This window comes from Saccostrea echinata, unplaced genomic scaffold (assembly GCF_033153115.1).
Source record: "Saccostrea echinata isolate AGI-Se365-2 ecotype Australia unplaced genomic scaffold, CSIRO_AGI_Sech_v1 ptg000025l, whole genome shotgun sequence".
NCBI classification, from domain to species: Eukaryota; Metazoa; Mollusca; class Bivalvia; order Ostreida; family Ostreidae; genus Saccostrea; species Saccostrea echinata.
Genome location: NW_026889774.1, coordinates 28151304 through 28173991, shown reverse-complemented (window position 1 = coordinate 28173991; position 22688 = coordinate 28151304). Strand labels below are relative to the sequence as shown.

Below are 22688 nucleotides of genomic sequence, written 5' to 3'. Positions count from 1 at the left end.
TGAAAAAATGACGACAAGTTTAGACGATCTTTTTAATCAGATCATTCATTCAGAGCTTCATGCACAACAAAAGAAGAAGTACCATCATGACTGTAAGACTTTTTACTCTTTTAAATGGGTTTTTTTTCATATGAAAAGAGGGCAGATGTTTACAAGTCATGCACGATTGTGAGACTGGACAAGGTAAAATGGATATGGGTTGAATGAGGTTGGAAAGAAGGAATGGATGTAGAAGAGGCCAGAGTGAGATCTGCACCACCACCCCCCCCCCCCCACTCGCCCAAACCCACCCAGTACCCCCACCCAAATCGCATCCTCATATGACTTGCTGCCAATCCTGATTTAATAGCAAATTATCATATTTAGCATTAGGGTAAACTGATCGCAAGTCGAACGCCTATCTATATTCACCGACAGCGTTGACAACAGGGTACATTATGCGTGTCATAAACCCAGAGATGTATCGAAATGTGTGCCTAAGGCGTCATTTTAGCGTGTTGTTTACTGTGGCAACTGAATGAAACAATTGTTATTAAAGGAAAAAGCCCGAGATACAAAATAGATCGTAAGTCGAACACATTCGACCATAAGTCGAACGGCTAGATATGAAGTCGAACGCCATTTATTCCGAGTCGCATGAATTACATAATTGTTAATAGGAACTGCTTTTCATGACATTAACATAATATATTATTATTTTTAAAAATAGACAAACTTCTGAAAAGATTTTGTTTGATCTCGTCTTTTTCTTTTATAGATAGATTTTGATTCATACCAAACATTTTGACATGATTTTCATTTAATTTATTTTAATATCAAGGAAGATTGTGAAACGTTGTTGGTAATACGGGAAATAATTTTAAATTAAAGGAGGAAAGTAATACATGTAATGTAGAATTCAGTCAACATTATCAATTTGCAAAATTTTTCATTGATCCTCCACCTTTTCTGTTGATTTTATCTTATTTCTCTCTGTATTCAGTTTTTTCCCCAGTTTTATGCTTTTTCTCTCTTTTTTTCATCCTCCGTTGAACATGTTTGAAGCCCAATTTGAAGTTATGGCAAAAGAGAAAAAAAAAGTTTTGCTTTTTTTTTTTTTGACATCGATCACTGTTTGTTATCTTCATTTTTTGCACCTAGAAGTCTTTTCTAAGGTAGCATTTCGAATGCTCTAAGTATTCGTTTCAGGCGAATTTATGTGGTCAGGACTCAATTTATTGTTTGAAGTTTCACAACTTTCTATAATAGGACTAATTTTCTTAAAGTTCGATTACTTTATTCAACGCAAAATAGTTTCAATCTAAACAATCTTGCCATGAAACAAATTCAATTTGACATATTTTAAAATCAGAAGACATAAAACGATTTACAAAATTGCATAAAAATTTGATGTTGAATATTTATTTCTTCAGAAATTTTTAAATCTTTCATGCGGATTTTAAAACCATTCAAATTATCTCTATAAGCTTTCGTTTTTTTTTTCTTTAATCAAATGTTAATCCTCTGTTACGGCCCCTATTTTCCTGAAATCTCAACAAATCTTTTTTTTTCTGGAACTGGCGCAAACATACTTGCAGCATCGTTGTTTTTTTTTAAGGGGGGGGGGGCGAAAAAAGATTCAAGACAACGTACCTGAAAAAGATGAAGATAGGGAACGGAATCGATCTCAAGAAAATCTACAGACAATACAAATCTGTGAAAAGGATACAAAACACGAACCCCCGGAAATTCCAGAGGTGGGATCAGGTGCCTAGGAGAAGTAAGTTGACCAGTCACACCCGCCATCAGTCTTCGAAATAACCCGGGATCGAGTCCGATGCCCGGGACCTGGTAAAATTGCGGGCGGGCATGTAAAAAATGAAGATTCACATGTCCGCTGGGCATGTGTAATGTTTTCTCCATTATAGACTGACTTTTATGTAAAAATATTTTACACAGTGGATTGCAATCTATACTTTCGTTTCTGATATCAAAGTATGTACGGTATTTTATTCCATGACAACTCCTTTTCCCTTTTTGTTTCTAATTGGCATTTCTTGATTTTTTGTGTGTGAAAATTTGAATATTAGTTTAGTAAAATACCCGGTAAATAAAATCAAAAGAAATTACATTTACGTCAGAAGTTATCGTTACCCCCCCCCCCCTCTTTTTCAATGTTCAATTGTTCAATACTCGTTTATTAAATTCAGATTTCTTCAAAAATAGCAATGATTACCACATTTTGGTAGATTTATTATTCATTGTAGATTCACTGACCTTTTTTAACAGCCCTGTTTATACATGTATTTAATGTACCAAATAAATATGCCGTCAGTAGTCAAGTAAATAGGTGAAATTTATTTTTTATTACCTAATGTAACAATATCATTAAAACACACAAGTATATATACTAAATAAGTTGACCAAAGAAGTGCATACACATTTTGAAATCAATTTCACAAGTGTCATATGCAAAGAAGCGTAACTAACTAATCCCTGTCGTCTTTCTACTGTTGTTGAAATGCACGAGATAATCATGCCACATTGTGTACACACTGTGTACACAAACTGTAATTACACTGTAGGATTTTCACATGGAATCCAAATTCAGTATGTTAAAAACTGCATGCAGGTTTTTCCTTAATTATAAACTACTACATTTCAAAATTTTCGGTAATGCATTACAGCAATAAAAAGTATATGTTCTTGACCACCCGAAAGAATATTTTTCACTCTTGGAAATTTTTGGTTGTTGGTCCATTCTTGTATAAACAATGGTTCATACACTGTAAAGACAGCATTTTTTTTTTTAATTTCATGAAGTTAAATTTTGAGTAAGGCATGTAAACTTGGTAAAAGTAGTAGATGAGATGCCCGACGGGCATGCGTTGAAAAAAAAAATTGTTGTGAAGACTGCGCCATGAGCCAGCAAAAACCAAAAGTAATTATCCAATCTCGAAAATTTTATGCGGTTGGGGGGGGGGGGGGTGGGTTCCAACTGTTTCAACAATAAGTTTTTTGGCTACATAAAACGGGGCGATTTTACCGTGCTGCAAAAAATTAGGAGAGGGGTTGCAGCTAGACTTTCCAATGAACATTTTCAAACTAAATTGACAGTAAAATATTATGTTCGAAAATATACTTCGTGCTTGCGGAGCGTCAGATCTTCTTAATTAAATATTCATCTTTGTCTTTTCACAGTCTTGGTAAATGGATAAAGCATTAAGAACCCACCAGTAACATGTATTGGGCTCTGGAGAGCACTGAAAACATAGGCAGGTGCAGACCCAGTTTTTTTTTTTTTTTTCCAGAGAGAGGGGAGGGGGGACTACATTAAAAAAAAAATCCAACTCACAAATTTGTTGATAAAAAGAAAAGAAAACTCCTTTCCCCAGCATGAGGATTTTTGCACAAAGTTTAAAACTTGATTTTAGACGTAATTGCCAAAATAGATAGCCTACATCTAAATTTGCTATATTACGACTAGATGTTTACAGTTAAAATGATCAAGTAAATTGTGGTCTGAATCATGGAATAATTAAAGTACTGGTGGCACAGGTTTGTTTGTTTGTTCGTTTGTTTGTTTGTTTGTGTTTTTTTTTTTTTTTTTTTTTGTTTGTTTGTTTTTGTTTTGTTTTTTTTAATGGAAAGAGTTGATTCATTTTCTTCTATAATAATGTAATTTTTATAAATCTTATAAAGCTTTTATTCTCTCTTGTGTAAATTGCGGTATTTTATCGTTGTTTCTAGTGTCGAACACTGATCGACTTGCGATCTTTTTCGGTGTTCGACTCCATATCTTTTTTCGATATTAATTCAATGAGCTTTGGTTAATTATTTTGCGAATTATGTATCCAAAACCATATAAAAACAGCTTTTAAAAATATTGATTGGTATAAATCTGTCTTTTAAAGTATTGATTAGCTTATTTGGTAAATGTTTGGAGCTTTGAAACAACATGGATAATTCATTTACGACAGAAAATTTGGAGAAATCACCTTCAAATTTCCCGGCACCTAGAACTACTGACAGAAGAGTTCGACTTAGAAAAGATAACTCTAATTAATTAAATGGATAAAAAAGAAGAGTTGCCTACCATTTATTGTTTATCAAAAGGTGTAGGTGAGGTTTAAAATGCGTTCGACTCGCGGTCATGTTCGACTTTCGATCAGTTGTGTGTCAATCAATCTAATTAAAATTATCCAGACCTTTCATCTCGCTCTTCGTTTATCTACTTGTTTTGTTCAGGAGCGACAGATAGATAAACGAAGAGCTAGATGAAAGGTCTAATTTTAATTCTAAGACTGTGTGTCAACACACGGTCAATATGCTTTATAGCTGAGTTTTATGACCAAACATGATCGATGTGATGAATGGCCTGAACATTCTGCTGAAATGGCGATCTCGGCTGTGTTTGAATGATATAGATCTAAGTATGAACATTAAAAAAGTTTATACACAGAAAACGATACATTGAAAAAATGACGACAAGTTTAGACGATCTTTTTAATCAGATCACAGGCCCGTAGGAAGCAATTTCAGTTTGGGGGGGGGGGGGGCACAGCCAAACATTTTCAGTTGAGGGGGTACTAGTTATCAACTACCAAAATTCCTTGATAAGCAAAAAAAAAAGGTCATCAGCCGTTTTTATTGAGGGGGCACAAGCATATAGTGGCTAAGTTTTCTATAGTATTCTATACATTGGCAAAATTATTGGGGGGGGGCACGCCCCCCCCCCCCGTTCCTACGGCCATGATATTCATTCAGAGCTTCATGCACAACAAAAGAAACATTTTAAAAACTAATATCAGAAGTTTTCGGTTTTAACTTTATGCTTTAAATTTATAATCTTTGTATTCAGACAGAAAGGCAATTACACAAAATACACCATCCTGGATCTGAGCCCCGCTAGGCCCCTTACTACTCCCTATGTCAGTTTATAAATCTGCCACTATTGATTTTTTTTCACATAGAGTCTTTCCACTTGTTAAAATTTTCAATAAACTGATAAAATGGACAACAAATTCTAGAGAAATTTTGATTTTTTTTCCTTTGTGTGTGTGTGCGTTTATTTATTTTATTTTATTTTATTTATTTATTTATTTATTTATTTATTTATTTATTTATTTTTTTTTTTGGGGGGGGGGGGTCTTTTAAAACTATCTAACATGCATATTATAAACGTAACTCCAGGGGGCCCCTTGGATCCACCCTCATATTGGCTCGTAATCTAAATCTTCTCTTCAACAGAACTAAAACTTACCAAGATTGAATCATTAGATTACTTATTAAAGTCTATTAGTTTATTCAAATGGATATATTTTTGTTTTGTAGTGAAATGCAGGATTCAGTCGACATTAGCCAGAAAAGATGGATTACAGAAAAAATACAAAGAGTTGCAAAGAGAATTGATATGTAAAGTAAGATTAACAGAATATTCAGTATGGGAGACAAGAAATTATTTGTTTGTTCCACTGTAATAGATAGAAATAACGTTGAAGGAACCTACGACAGCCCCAATCTAATTAAAATTAGATCTTTGATCCGCTCCAACTAGATCGCTACTTTGTGTAGCGATCTAATTGGAGCGGATCAAAGATCCAATTTTAATTAGATTGCGACAGCCCCTGCTCTCCCATATATATTCGGACTTGTTGAACATTTTCCTCTCCAATTATATTTCTTAGACATATTTTTAAAAAGTAATTTTTGTACAAGCGCATGCAAGATGTCATTTTGACTTTTGTAAAAAGGTGAGTTGACTTCTTCATTAATTTGTTTGTTTGTTTGTTTGTTTCTTAACTTTAATCTTTAATATATTAAGCCATTTCTTCCTGTCTAGACAAATTTGTTAATTCAAGAGGAGGTGAATTTAAAGTGTTTAGACCACAGGGAAAACATTTTAAGAGACGAAAAGGCCTCTCTAGAGACGGAAAAAGAACGTATCCAAAAATGTCTGGTTTGTGCTTTATAAAATCTATACCAAACCTAGTTTTACAAGAAATACATTGTACAATTTGTTTTACAGAATAGTAGATTACAAAAAGAAAACCTCAAATTATATAACAAATTATAGAAAATGGATACCATGCTCTCAAAATAATAAGACAGGCAGATTTTTATTCTAATATTAATAAGTAATCGTATTCTAGACATCAAAGTTATTTATCTTTACAAGCTGATGATTCGCTGCCAATAAAAATTAGGCCATCAATAAAAAAACATGTTTCGTTTGATGTACACCGATCCACATTTTTCAAGATGGGTGGCTGGGTAGGTTTTTTTTTTCCAGTATCTAACAAATTGATTATATAATTACTAGTATTGTCTTAAAAACACAAACTTGGAAATTTATTGATGTTTCATTATACATGTTCAATGGACAGCTAAACAGATTTAATATTTATTGCTATAAATTCTTTCTATCAAAAAGGCGTCTTAGAGAAATTGTGAACCCCTTAAGATTCAAATAAAACAATCTCTATTTCCCTGGAACACCCACCCCTCTAAAAAAATGAAAAAAGAAAAGTTCTGAAAGTGATGAGGTAGGGGCAATTTTGATAAGTCGGTCGGAGTACATCAAACAATTCAGTTTTTCTTGTTGGCCTTCTACACAAAGTAGCAAGCCAATTTTATTTGTCAAGAATATACGCAGTCTTACGTACACACACACACATCATTCTAGATGTGTTCATTTATTTATTTATTTTTATTTTTTGGTGCAGACAGACATGCAGTTCAGAAAGACAGAGGCACTGGAAGGGTTTTGTCGTGGGGTGAGGGGCTTCATACAGGATTATGGGTTACAGAGTGGGGGTCATCAGCGGAGAAAAGAGGAACACAAGAAAGCATTGGAAGAGGCAAAACAGACGGAAATAAACCTAAGAGCAGGTACCCCCCTGCGTCCCTCCATCTCTCCTTCTCTCTCTCTCTCTCTGTTTTTATATTTCATGAACTAGTCAGAACACACACTCTTTTAACAAGAAATATAATCGGGATACTTTAATTGACAATTACATATGTTAATATTTAAAATAAAAATCCAATTTTACTACAATTATTGCAGGAAATGAATACACTAATGAAATTAATAGCTCCTTACAGAACTGTTCTGGCGAATTTTCGCTGAAGATTATCATGAGGTGCTGTAATATAAATTTCCAGGGAAACATTACCTAATTTTATTAATATTGAACATGAATCGATTGAATTAGAGACTTTGTTTTCTCACAGAGTTAGAAGTCATCGAAGAAAGACATAAAACTTTAGAGGGGATAGAAAAACAACTCAATAATGAACGGCAAAGTCATCAAAATCTTCAGAAAACGAAGGAAGGTAAGTAGCTGTTTAACTGCTGTAACTGATCGATATAGCCGGTGTGACTTTCATACCTGTATTATCCTCCTCATAAATACACTTTAATACATCTACCTAAAACCGACATGTTTTTTCGCATGATCTTGACGCCAAGTTGACAGTGAACTTAAGAAATTTTTATTCACTTGACTATCATTATATCGACCAGACTAAATTCGACTATTTCCTTTAGAGTTTGCCGGGGAATTTAAGAAATTTTAATGCACTTCATTTATTTACCAGACTAAATTCGACTCTTTTCTTCAGATCTGGACGATGAATTAAAGAAATTACACGAGCAGACAGACATTCTGACAGCCAAGAAAACAGAATTAAACATGGTTCCCCACACGGATCCAGAGTTTTTAAGGTAACCACTCGCAGGAACTTGAAAGTCAAACTGTTACAATACAGTGGAATCATTAGATTTCATGGTGGCCGGGCCGGTGTCGCATAATATTTGGTCCGCCTCGTTTAAAGGTCCGGGGGGACCTAATACGATAACATATAAGGTCCGCCTTTTATAAGAAAAGGTCCGGCCCGTATAAGAAAAAGTCCGCCTAAATTTAAAGGTCCGGGTGGTGCAAAATGTTTTAATCTTGACTTAAACACATAAAATTAAAGAGAGTTTGTTTACATCATATGAAGAAAGATTAAGGATTTGCCCTAGCTGTTGTGTTTATTTTTTTGTACAATATATCTCTTAGGGCAGGAATTGCTACTCCTTGTTTAGTGTGCTTTTAGCAATACCGTTTAGGGCAATGATTTAAAAAAAATGTCGCATTTATTGGGCTTGTGTTTGATTTTCCCCAGCATTTGCTTTGTGTAAATTAGGATGATTAAAGGTGTGAAATCTGCCGGTGTGTATAGGCAATAAAACAATGGGGGTGTGAAGTATTAGTATACCTGACAGGTACCTGCTGGTAGAGCCCGCGGCAGATAGCAATGACAATGTCATGGTCATGTGTTTGCTTTAAATCAATAGATATGAATTTTCTATTTTAATAAATTATGCTGAAGAAGAAATTATAATACTATTATGATATTCATGCGTACACATCAAAATTGTGATATAATTATATAATTATATATAGTCTATTTTTATTACAATATTTAAAGAAATTTCTTATTCCAAGTGCATGTAGAGTTTAATACTAAGACCGATAAAAAATAAAAATATGTATATGCTTCCCTTTAGTTTTAACAATTAACTTGTTTTCAGTTTATAATAATATTTTGCCCTTTATTTGTGGATAGGGTAATATATAGCCTAATGTTGTATTCGATCTGTATTTACTGCACAAACAAAATACATGTAATGTTAAAGCTTAAAACAGGTAATTCAATATTGAAAACATATACATCAGATTTAAAGTATAATCATGGTTTGGATTTAATTCTTTCTTACAAAAATATCACTCTTCCTCGTCATAATGAACTACATATGAAATAATATTTCATTTTTGTAATTTTTTTTTTTTTGCCAAAAGAAAAAGAAAGAAAAAGAAATTACACATTTTACTGTGACTATAATAGACAGACTGTGGGATAATCTAGCAGGCTGTATTGCATGACAGATTAAAATTTGAAATCATTATTGTAAAATATTTTCTTTTATTACCGACATGAAGCATTTTGGGCAAAGTTGAATGTCCAGTTCTACATGTATATACAAGTCATTTATGTATCTCACGTCTGTATGAACGGGGGAAGGGGGAGGGAACATCAGTTGATCCTCTTCCTTTTTTTTGCGTATCAAGGAATTTCTATTTTCTACATTAATTTGTGCTATAACCCCCCCCCCCCCCCACACACACACACACACAAATGCACCCAGAAATATACTGACTGATTGTTTCTGGGGACGTTGTCAAGCGTGCGTCATATTTCCCATTTCAAGCTACATGATATGTACATTTTCGTGATGTCGACTAGAAGCGTTTCAGTCTAATTTTAAATCAAAAATATATTTCTTTTATAAAACGCTGATTATTTATGATTATTTATTTTATTCATTTATGGAAAGTGGCAACTCACGGTTATCCGGAGAAAAAAGGTAATTCATGGGGTTTTCCATCATGAGAGTCCAAGCTGCAGACAGCTCAGTATTACGTTACGCTACAACTCCATACCAAGTAGTCCCGGAGAATTGACACTGTATGGAGTATGACTGAGGGACTTCTTTCCCTACGAATAATGATATGGAGTAATACTGAGCTGTCTGGAGCTTGATTGAGAGTGATCTCCCGTGTAGAATTTTCTACGCGGTGAAAACCAATAAAGTGTATTGTTTAGTACCACTACACCTGCTCAAGAGTTTTTGAAAAATTCTTTACGAAAGCTAGGAACTTTGCCAATCTCCTTAAATTATCCTTTTCGAAGTCCTCAGTCGTTCTCCGTGGTAACCATGGAGGAAATAATACAATCGGTCTCATGTAGTCATGACAGAATTTTTGAAGTTCGATTTTCATAAATGCTATACATTGCACATATGTTGTTTCGGATATTACCTAACAATTTTGAATAATGATTATACAGGCGCGGATCAAGAATTTTTCCGGGGGGGGGGGGGGGGCATCCCAGTCAAAAAAATGTCTAACCCAAAAATTTCTTGACAAGGAAGAAAAAAAAACGTAAAATCCAATTCCATTTCCAAAACGTGAAAAACACCTATTTCGTGGTGGTGATGGTAGGGTCCACGTTTTCTAAGGGGGCCCAAAGTCATTTTTTATTTACTTCAGTATATACTTTTAATAACTCTGCAAATTACAGGGGGGGGGGGGGGTCCCCCGACTCCCCCCCCCCCCCCCCCCGATCTGCGCATGTTATATGAATAATTTCGGTAGTGGCTGGAGAAATTTCCGGTAATACATTGCATCTCAGGTGAGGAAGAGGAGGGGTGGCAAATTTATTCTAACATATCTTCCAATGTAAAACATCAATCACTATTGTGACCCCACCCTACCCCAGGTGTCATGATTTTTATAGATATAGCGCTAGCCCCACCCTACCCTCGGGGTCATGATTTAAACAAACTTGAATTTACACTACCTCAAGATACTTCTATATCAATGTGACTAAACATGGCTTTGTTGTTCCTAAAAAAAAAGTTTTAGAATTTTTTTCCTATACATTCACATGCTAAACCCTGATAGTGCATTGTGGCCCATCCTACCCCTAGGGGGTCATGGTTTGATTGATTGATTAGGGTTTAACGCCGAGTCGGCTATATTTCAGCCATATTCCGGCGGAAAATTAATTTTATATGACCTGTTATCATGGTTTAAACAAATTTGAATCTACAATAACTGAGGATGTTTCCATATCAATCTGACTAAAGATGGCTTTGCTGTTCTTGTGGAGAAGATTTTTCGATATATATATATATATATATATATATATATATATATATATATATATATATATATATATATATATATATATATATATATATATATATCCTATGTAAAACTTTGATCCCCCATTGTGACCCCACCCTACCCCGGGGGTCATGATTTGAACAAACGTACATCTACACTAACTGATGATGCTTCCATATTAATATGACTAATCATGACATTGTTGTTCTTAAGAAGAAGATTTTTGAAGACTTTTTCCTAGATATTCCTATGTAAAACCTTAATCCCCCGTTTTGATCTATTTATTACAAAGAGAAAATTATAGACAGGGTTTTTTTCTGTAGCATGAAAAATAGAGAAAGGGGCAGGGCGGACCTTAAAACGCAGTATAATAAAAGCTCCGCCTTCTGTATTTCAGATATTGTACTATTACAAGGCGAAAATTTTGAACAGGTTTATTTTCATAGCATAAAAACTAGAGAAAGAGGCAGGGCGGACCTTAAAACGCAGTATAATAAAAGGTCTGCCCTCTGTTTTTCAGATATTTTACCATTAGAAAGCAAACATTTTGGACAGGGTTTATTTCCGTAACATAAAAACTAGTCAAAATGACAGGGCGGACCTTAAAACGCAGTATAATAAAAGGTCCGCCCTCTATATTTCAGACATCTGACTATTACAAGGTGAAAATTTTGAACAGGGTTTATTTTCGTAGCATAAAAATTAGAGAAAGAGACAGGGCGGACCTTAAAACGCAATATAATAAAAGGTCCGCCCTCTATATTTCAGATATCTTACTATTACAAGGCGAAAATTTTGAATAGGGTTTATTTTCGTAGCATACAAACTAGAGAAAGAGACAGGGCGGACCTTAAAACGCAGTATATTTAAAGGTCCGCCATCTATGATTCAGACGTCTTACTGTTAGAAAGAAAACATTTTGGACAAGGTTTATTTCCGTAACATAAAAACTTGTCAAAATGGCAGGTCGGACCTTAAAACGCAGTACATGTATAATAAAAGGTCTGCCCTCTGTTTTTCAGATATCGTACTATTACAAGGCGAAAATTTTGAACAAGGTTTATTTTCGTAGCATACAAACTAGAGATAGGGCGGACCTTAAAACGCAGTATAATAAAAGGTCCGCCCTCTATATTTCAGTTATCTTACTATTACAAGGCGAAAATTTTGAACAGGGTTTATTTTCGTAGCATACAAACTAGAGAAAGAGACAGGGCGGACCTTAAAACGCAGTATAACAAAAGGTCCGCCCTCTATATTTCAGATATCTTACTATTACAAGGCGAATATTTTGAACAGAGTTTATTAAAAGTTATCGTAGCGTAAAAAAAAAAAACTCGTTAGAATGGCAGGGCGGACCTTAAAACGCAGTATAATAAAAGGTCCGCCCTCTGTTTTTCTTTTTTCCCACATACATGTATCTCACTTACAAAGCAAAAATTATGGAAATGCTGTAAGTTCCTATTGTTTTTTTTTCTTTGTTGGTTCGTGTGTTTTTCCAGGGTAAAAAGATCATTAGGTTTTTAATTTTAGGATGGACGCTAAATTAACTTAGAAAACTCTTGGAATGGCCTAATTGTGCATAAGAATTGCATATATACTACATGTAGTAGTGTACTTTTTTTCATTTAATATGCTGACAAAAAGACAAAACTTTAATGTCAATTAATTATCCACTCTATGTACGTTTGCAGGAGATGTGTCTACTGTATTGTATATCTATATGCAACCATAAACATCTGTCTGAAGGGACCAAGGATATATATTATTATTTAATTAGTAATGTTGATGAACTATAACCCCCCCCCCCCCCATCACACACACATAAATAAAAAAGAAATAGCCGCTTAAAGTCGTAGAAAATCTAATTTAAACCAAAATCAAAATAAATATAAAAAATAATAACAAAAGAACACGACTTGGTGGTGTTTTATGAATTTTTATATCAGTCACGATCTCAACAGACACTTTCCTTTTTATTTTAGGGGGAAATACATGTCAAGTTGCTCTGTAAAACTCCTCTGTAAATAGTATGGGTGGATAAGATTCTCCCTAGTAAGAAGGTGGAAAAGGAGAAAATTCTGTACTGAAGCGTACTGAGTATTTCCTATGGTGGATAATAAAGCCGGGGTTGTTTCTTCCAAGCTCGCTGCATGTCATTTCCGAAATTTTGCATTGCATTTCCGACATTTTTTGTTTTCATTTTACAATACAATCAACACTAAGTCTAGTAAAAATACAAAGTTTAGTAATAAAATGCAATAATTTCAATAATAAAACATGCAATTTTTTATCACCAAATTTTAATGCCCAATGAATTATATGTGTTTGAAAGCACCGAAAAACAGAATCTCCTCAACTTTGATTACTTTATTCCGTCAAACATAGTTTCTGTATGTCATAAATTCTACCTAAACCTTTCTGATCTCAAATTCAGTCTGATTATCTTGATTTGAAAAGATGAACAAAAATTCACAACTTACACTTACATGTGTCCGAGGATAAAATCGTCATAAGATTCTTTTAAATATAAGCAGAACTTATTATTTGGAAATCAATGAATTATTCTTGATTTATTCTTTAATTTTTTTATAAGGGAAATTTCAATTTTGTTTTCATTGCCGGAAAAGTACTTTATGATGATAAATGTCAGAGATGAAAATTTTAAAACGTCAGAGATGAAAACTACAAAATGTAGGGAATGAAATAAACAATATTTAAAAAAAAAATCCCGGAAATAAAATCCTATGCTAGGCTCATTTTCCAAAAGGGGAGGGGTCTTTAAACCCAAGCTCGTTTTCCCGGGAAAAAATATTAATGCGGGAGGAAAGTCTACAACATCAGTACTTTTTAAACTATTTGACATGTATCAGCATAATTTTGCTATACCCCACCCACCAAAAATACAACAAAACCATTTATAATCTTTTCCTTTTTTTGGGGAGGGGGTATTTTATTGCTTAAAATGTTCAACTCGATTGACTTTGGTTTGATTTTGCCAATTAATGCACATCTTCCTTAACCAGTGTTAACCCCGGGGTAATATCAAGTAGAATGAAATAATCGTTAGTCTTTAACTGGATAAGAAACGATGGTTATAAAAACACGGGGGATGTGCGACTTCAAGTTTCGTCAGGTGAGACAATAGGCCTACCCCCCCCCCCCCCCCCCCAAAGCACAGACATGTTGTTTTAACAACAACGGGATAGGCTAGTACACCGTAACACAAGTCCCTGTCAAAGTGACCCTCCAATTATTTTATAGTTAGGTACAATATGAATCGTAAGAATTATGCATAATTATTATTAATGATATAATGAAATATCTTTCGAAAGATATGAAAATTCTTTTTGGGAAGTGGAAGTCGAACGTTGTTAGGAAATAGACTGTAATGAAATGATCATTGTTGGACTTACGAACACCATATACTGAACAATGTGTCAGTGAAGGTATGCGTATTATATATATGTATTTTTTTTTTATTTTGCAATGATAATATTGATATCACTTAAACTATAAAAGACACATGTCGTACATGATTTTCCCATAAGGTAACTCGATAACAGATCTTTGCATCTTTATATTTTTTGTTTTGTGCACTATCTGGGAGGTATGTACTACGATAAGGAGCATACAGTTAATCAGTGCTAACATCAAATTTTGAATAATTTTTTGATAGATAATTTGAGGTTTTATACTGAAATATATCATAGTATTAGAAATATAATTAATTAAAATTGGCTAACGAAATCCAGCAACTAGCGAGATATCGCAAGACTTGATCCTTTTAGTATATATACAATGTACATACATGTAGGTCCCTGGAACTCCATTTTGCTGGGAGGGACACTTTTATAACAACTATACCTTAAATAATTTAAAAAGATTAATAAAGCAAATTAATTTCGAATCAATAAAGGAGAAAAATCTGCATATTAAACCGAAGGCGGACCTTTTATTATAGAGGCAGGCCGGACCTTATATGTTATCGTATTAGGTCCCCCCCGGACCTTTAAACGAGGCGGACCAAATATTATGCGACACCGGCCGGATCAATATTCTTGGAATTCGTGGGTACCTCTCATCCACGAATTAACATCCTCCAAGAATTAAGAATCTTTGTTTACAAAGTCATATTTCCTTTTGTAGGTTTATAAGAGAATACACGAACTTACGTCCCCACGAACCTGTAAAATTTATGCAATCCACGAAAATTTCCCCTTACAAATTTTAATGATTCCACAGTAACTGATTCTCAAAATGCATTTCAAATATCTCAAAGAAAGAACAAATATCTTAATACATATAACGACTTTCCAATAAAAACTGATGAAAATAATACAAAATTTGAATATCATAGTATTTCAAATTATTCAAGTTTGAGCAAGGACTTGGAAATTGCCAATGGAGAACGTTTAGAGGAAAAATGTATGGCTTTACAACAGGAACTTCAGCGACTACAACAGATTTTGTGGCAGAAGCAAGTCAGAGAGCGAAAACGATCGATCGGTGGCGCCATATCAACAACAACCGCCCAAAGAAAAGGTCAGTGTAACCCTAGCGTGGGCAGTCGACAGCAGCAAAGAATTACCAACATTGGTATACAGTTACTAGCTAAGCTGCTCTGTTGTTTTAACGTTTAAATAGCGATATGTTTTTATATTATTGTTTGATGAACACAAAAATTATATTCTTGTGAGAAAGGAGTGAGTTTGACCAAGAAATGGATTGGACCAGCTAGGGCAACGAGCTTATCTAGTTATTAGCTCTACTGGTCAGAGACCAGAAGAGCTTATGCGATAGTAAGGTGTCCGTCGTCCGTCCGTCTGTCTGTCTGTCTGTCTGTCTGTCCGTCTGTCTGTCCGTCTGTCTGTAAACAATTTTTCAAAACGCTACTCCTCCTACAGTTATGGTCCGATTTCAATATAACTTGGCACACAAGTAGACTACACTAAGATACATAATTTAGTGCATCGGTTTTTGATTTCGATGGACGGTGTTGCCATGGTTACTAAAAATAGAAATTTCTGTGAAATTTCTTTAAAACGCTACTCCTCCTACAGTTTTGGTCCGATTTCAATATAACTTGGCACACAAGTAGACTACACTAAGATACATAATTTAGTGCATCGGTTTTTGATTTCGATGAACGGTGTTGTCATGGTTACTAAAAATAGAAATTTCTGTGAAATTCCTTTAAAACGCTACTCCTCCTACAGATATGGTCCGATTTCAATATAACTTGGCACACAAGTAGACTACACTAAGATACATAATTTAGTGCATTGGTTTTTGATTTCGATGGACGGTGTTGTCATGGTTACTAAAAATAGAAATTTCTGTGAAATTCCTTTAAAACGCTACTCCTCCTACAGTTTTGGTCCGATTTCAATATAACTTGGCACACAAGTAGACTACACTAAGATACATAATTTAGTGCATCGGTTTTTGATTTCGATGGACGGTGTTGCCATGGTTACTAAAAATAGAAATTTCTGTGAAATTCCTTCAAAACGCTACTCCTCCTACAGTTTTGGTCCGATTTCAATATAACTTGGCACACAAGTAGACTACACTAAGATACATAATTTAGTGCATCGGTTTTTGATTTCGATGGACAGTGTTGCCATGGTTACTAAAAATAGAAATTTCTGTGAAATTCCTTTAAAACGCTACTCCTCTTACAGTTTTGGTCCGATTTCAATTTTACTTGGCACACAAGTAGACTACACTAAGATACATAATTTAGTGCATCAGTTTTTGATTTCGATGGATGGTGTTGCAATGGTTACTAAAAATAGAAATTTCTGTGAAATTTCTTTAAAACGCTACTCCTCCTACAGTTTTGGTCCGATTTCAATATAACTTGGCACACAAGTAGACTACACTAAGATACATAATTTAGTGCATCGGTTTTTGATTTTGATGGACGGTGTTGTCATGGTTACTAAAAATAGAAATTTCTGTGAAATTCCTTTAAAACGCTACTCCTCCTACAGTTTTGGTCCGATTTCAATATAACTTGGCACACAAGTAGACTACACTAAGATACATAATTTGGTGCATCGGTTTTTGATTTCGATGGATGGTGTTGCCATGGTTACTAAAAATAGAAATTTCTGTGAAATTCCTTTAAAACACTACTCCTGCTACAGTTTTAGTCTGCTTCTAATATAATTAGGCATACAAGAAGACTATACTAAGATACATAATTTATTGCATTGGTTTTTGAATTCGATGAACAGTGTTGCCATGGTTACTTAAAATAGAAATTTCTGTGAAATTCCTTTAAAACGTTACTCCTCCTACAATATTGGTCTGATTTCAATCTAATTTGGCACACAGTTAGAATACACTACGATACATAATATGTATTTCTGTTTTTTTTTTATTTGGGTGAGTGGTGTTGTCATGGTTACCGGTACTAAAAATAGAAATTTCCGTGAAATACTTTCAAAACGCTACTACTCCTAGTTTTCATTTGATTTCAATATAACTTGTCACAAAAGTAGACTACATTAAGATACATAATTCTATTTATTGTTGCATGTTGCAATGTTTCAAATCCAAGTGCTACTTTTCTTTTGTTATACAAACAGACCAGTAGAGCTACAGTCTCATCAGAGACTTCTGGTTTTTATGAATGTTTTGTATAAGATTAAACTTTTCGGATTTGTTTTCTTGTTCAGCTGATTAGAACAGAAGAAACAAGTACCAACAGAATTACAGTGTCTAACTTCAGCACAGAAGAGGATACCAAAAAATAGAATCAGCAGAAGAACCTATACTACCACAATGGAACCAGCATAGGAAAGTATTCCCTAAAATAGAACAAGTATTGGAGAGGATATCCCAAAAATACGTCCAGCATTGGAAAGCACACACACAAATAGAACCAGCATTGGAAAGCACACACAAAAATAGAACCCAGCTTCGGAAAGCACACACAAATAGAACCCAGCTTCGGAAAGCACACAAAAATAGAACTAGCATTGGAAAGCACATACAAAAAATAGAACCAGTATTGGAAAGCACACACAGAAATAGAACCAGCATTGGAAAGCATATACAAAAAATAGAACCAGTATTGGAAAGCACACACAGAAATAGAACCAGCATTGGAAAGCACAAGCAAATAAAACTAACTTGAGAAAGCATACACAAAAATAGAATTAGCATTGGAAAGCATGCACAAAAATAAAACCCATCATTTGGAAAACACACACAGAAATCGAACCAGCATTGGAAAGCAACCAGCATTAGAAAGCAGACAGAAATAGAACCAGCTTGAGAGAAGATACCCCAAATAGAGCCATAGGAAATTTTTTAAGCATGTTTGGCAGGATAACTTAGTCTCTGTGTAATAGAGCACTCTAATTGGACTGATATAAATATACGAATCCTTGTACAATTATCCAAATCCGATTGAATTTATATTGTACATAACATTTTTTTCTTTTTGTGCTACTTGATATACACCTTTGGAAATGATTAAATTTGCATAATTTAGTTCTTTTACAAATTATCCACAAATTATACTACATTAATAATATTCAAGTGTACAAAAATATTGATTATGAATGTAATCAATGAAGTTAGCGATACTATAAGTGTTTGTAAGATATGGATTTTTTAAAATGATTGAAACTATACATCAAATTTTCCCAAAATTTAATAAACTTCAGGAAGGATAGAAAAAAGTATTTAATCCTTGGAATATATATATATATATATATATATATATATATATATATATATATATATATATATATATATATATATATATATATATATATATATATATATATATATATATATAATACCTGATCATTGAGAGTGAAAAACGGGGTCAAACACCGCAGAAGACACTTCGATATACAATGCTGCATTTTCTTTTAAATTAACCCCAAGGAGCATGTGTGCAGGTAATTTCCTCCTATTCAAAATTATATATTAACTCTATTCAAGATATATATTAGGCATAATATATTATTCTTATTCCCTCGCACTACTATTTACTCGCCATTCCTGGACATACAGTCAGGAGACATGAGGTTCGTAGCAGCACTTGTTGTTCTGTGTGGATGGACGTACTCAGGTAAAGTAGTTAATTACTAGTAAAAATTGATAATTACACGTATCTCTAGAAAAGAACAAAAATCCGGTGGTCTTTAAATGTACATTTTATTCTGCTTTTGCAAGGAAGAAAACCTAATTTTTTCAAATTCAGTCCATTCAACTCTCGAAGCAGTTTTCCAACTATTTTTGAGAGCGAGGACACAAAATGTATTTTCAACTGTTAAACATTTTTTTAATACTTTTGACACACAATCACTTCTTCCGTTCATTAAACTAGAACCTATTTCTAAGACATATCTATCTATCTATCTATCTATATAGAGAGAGAGAGCATTCGGTTTCAATAAGTGCCGAACATCAGACAGAAGTTGTAAGGGTTGTTTGTTAAAAATGCATGTATTGTTTATATGAATAAGTTACGAGTATCTTTTAAATTTATAACAGACATTTAAAAAAAAAACATGAAAAAAGCTGAGTATTCAAAATTTCTCTTTAAAATTATGTATGCTTTTTTTTTAAGTCTCTCTCTCTCTCAATGTTTTGTCATTTTTTTTTACATAACGATCGTTTACAACAATATATGGTATCCAACAACTTCCAAACATTTCAATCATGTACTGTGCCCCTTTTGAAAGCTAACAACAATAAAACTAATGCCACTGTTGAATCATTTTTGAATTTCATACTAAAATTTTGAAACAATCAGGAGCATTTTTGTTTTAATCAAATTACACTTTTCACAGTATCGGCGGACGGGAAGTGTGGTCGTGGCTGGTTCCAGTATAAAGATTCCTGTTATTTCATCAGTGAACGTCAGAAGTTTACCTGGTTTGATGCTTGGGTTAGTGTATCCTACAGGTCGACGTAATATCTAATATTTCCATAATGTTTGCTAAATTCAATTCTTAAAAAAAAAAAGAGAACTATATATTATCTTCTTTTCTATAAGAATGCCTGCTTGATCCTGTACAGGGTTATCCTACTGGTCGACAATAATAACTAATATTTTCATAATGTTTGCTAAATTCAATTCTTTATTAGCTTTTTTGATGGAAACTATTACTCAGTACATTTTCATTTGAAAAAAAAAACAACTTTTTTATTATAAGAATGCGTGCTGGATCCTACAGGGTTATCCGGTGGAGATTTCATCAAGAAATGAGCAGAAGTTCCTTGGTGGGAAAATGGGCGACGGTAAACTGTATAGCTCTATGTTTTCTATTACCTTAAAATATATAGCTCCTTTAAGGTTCCCATACCTCTTTATGGTTCCTTATGGTTCCCTTTACCTCTTTGTGGATCCTTATCGTTCCCAGACCTATATATGGTTCCATATGGTTCTTATACCTCTTTATGGTTCCCATACCTCTTTATCGTTCCTTATGGTTCCCATACCTCTTTATGATTCACATACCTCTCTATGGTTCCTTATGGTTTCCATGCCTCTTTATGGTTGTTCCCATACCTCTTTATGGTTCCATATGGTTCCCATACCTCTTTATGGTTCCCATACCTCTTTATGGTTCCTTATGGTGCCCATACTTCTTTATGATGCCCATACTTCTTTATGGTGCCCATTCTTCTTTATGGTTCCCATACCTCTTTATGGTTCCTTATGGTGCCCATACTTCTTTATGGTGCCCATACTTCTTTATGGTGTCCATACCTCTTTATAGTTCCCATACCTCTTTATGGTTCCTATTGGTTCCCATACTTCTTCTCCTTTATGGGGCCTATAGCTCTTTGTTGTTCCAAAAGCTCTTTATGAGACCCAGAGCTCTCTATGGCTCCCAACCTTTTACGGTTATGGTTCCCTTACTTCTCTTTATCTCTGATAACTCCATTATGGCACCTTTACCTTCTCTATGGCCCCTATACCTCCTTAATGGTACCTTTACTTTTATGACTCCAATTGCTCCTTCATGGCTCCTAAAGTTCTTTTTTTTTGGTTTCCAAAGCTCATTATTTCTCCCTTAGCTTCTTTATGACTCATAGAAGCCATATGGGATTTGGTATCCCCATTTCTCCTTAGTAAGTTCGGAGGTGAATAAAGTTGAGATGGGAAATTGTATAAACAACTCTCAAGCCTTAACACCGTTCCTTTATGCCTCATTGCTCCATTATGGCTCCCAATACCCCTTTATGCCTCCCAAAGCTATTTAGAGCTCCCAAAGCTCTTCATGGCTTCTATAGCTACTTTATGGGCCCTAAAGCTCTTTATGCCTATAACTCATTTATGCCTCCCAAAGCTCTTTATGACTCCCAAAGTTAAGGTCTTTGTGACGCCAAAAGCTTTTATGGCTCCTATAATTCCTTAATCCAAAAGCTGTTAATGGCTCCCATAATCATTCATGGCTCCTGAAGCTCTTAATGGTTCCTAAAGCTGTTTATGGTTCATATAGTTCCTTGAATGCTCTCAAAGCTCTTTCTGGTGTTTAAAGCAGTTCAAGGTGTCCGAAGTTCTACAGGGATCTGAGATCGAGCTCTTTATGGCTCCTATAGCTCATTTATGCCATATAGCTTCTTTTTTCATAAGGTTCTGAAAGCTATTTATGGTCCCCGAAGCTCTTTATTCATTTCTTCGTAAGCTCTTTTTGTCTCTTAGAGCTACTGTATTTCTCCCTAAGCTCTTCATGACTCAAACGCTTTTTATGACTCCTATAGCTCTATAACTGCTTCTAAAAGTCTTGATGGCTCCACATGACTCTCAGATTTCTTTGTGGCTACCAAATCTCTTTTAGCTTCGAAAGCTCCATATGACTCCTTAAGCTCTATTTTTGCTTCTACGACTACTTAATGGTTCACATTCTTTATGGCCCCTTAATGCATCCAAAGACTTTTATAGCTGCCAAAACTCTTAATGACTTTCAAATCTCTTTAAGGCTTCCAAAACTTTTTATGTTGTCTACACAAACCTTTATAGCTTCCAAAGCTCTTTATGGCTCCCAAAGCTTTTATTGTTTCGAAAGCTCTTTATTGCACCAGTAGCTCCTTTATGGACACACACAGATTTCATACTACTCTGGAATCATTATTTAGAATTCGTGGGGGACAATTTTCGTAAATTTTCAAGTACAGGATTTCGTGTTTTCATTCATATTCTGATATTTACAAAAGAAAAGATGACTCTTTGAACCCCAGTTATTAATTCGTTGAGGATGTGAATTCATGGATGCCGGGTACCCACGAATTCCACGATTATTGAGCCACATGATTCCACAGTATAATAATAGCAGGAATTTCTAAATCAAGAAAACTAGGCACGATCTTTCATATCGTTTATTTTTTTTTATCTAGGGGCTTACCACACGGGAGGAAATGAGATACTTGGCAGACTTATATGGCACACAGGGTTACGTCGCTTTGGGTACAAGTCTCTCGACTGGAGAGGCAGAGATAAAAAGAAATTTCGTAACCGGAAGTGTGTTGCGGCCATGCGCATCGGCGGGAAAATGAGGCTTATCAAGAAAAGATGTCATTCTTTGGAGAAAATCATTTGTGAAAGGTATCTACAAAACACATACATGAAAATAATATTAATCATTAAGACATAACATGAATTTGTCATATTTTCATATCATGTTTTGGAAAAAAATATACCCGGTAAGCGCAAGACTTGCTTTTACTCGTAATTTACATCTTTGTAGGACATTCTTCACTCATAAGAAAGGGGTTCAGGTGTTTAATAAAATACGATTGATTTGAACATATTTTATGGTATAATACGATTGGATCTTGAATTTATATTTTTCTTTTAAAGATCTTACATTATTGTGATAAACAATGTCATTTTACAAATTAATTATACAACTTGCTCTTAATAATATAATGATTTATTTTCTCTTTCAGACCAGTTAATCTGTTTAAATGGTATTCCCCATGAAATCACACATC

General features: G+C 34.3%; 2 protein-coding genes across 2 annotated transcripts; both read left to right on the top strand.

The window, feature by feature from the left end:
- LOC133192305 (uncharacterized) lies at positions 1-17489 on the top strand. The gene is made up of 8 exons (XM_061328316.1): positions 1-92; positions 5314-5399; positions 5822-5938; positions 6705-6870; positions 7213-7314; positions 7603-7705; positions 15094-15260; positions 17405-17489. Exons 1-8 carry the CDS (start codon positions 8-10, stop codon positions 17410-17412), a joined length of 834 nt encoding a protein of 277 aa, XP_061184300.1. The 5' UTR covers positions 1-7; the 3' UTR covers positions 17413-17489.
- A 1273-nt stretch (positions 17490-18762) lies between these two features.
- LOC133193032 (uncharacterized) lies at positions 18763-22677 on the top strand. The gene is made up of 5 exons (XM_061329032.1): positions 18763-18813; positions 19538-19635; positions 19904-19988; positions 22092-22299; positions 22644-22677. Exons 1-5 carry the CDS (start codon positions 18765-18767, stop codon positions 22675-22677), a joined length of 474 nt encoding a protein of 157 aa, XP_061185016.1. The 5' UTR covers positions 18763-18764.
- The last annotated feature ends 11 nt before the right edge of the window (positions 22678-22688 follow it).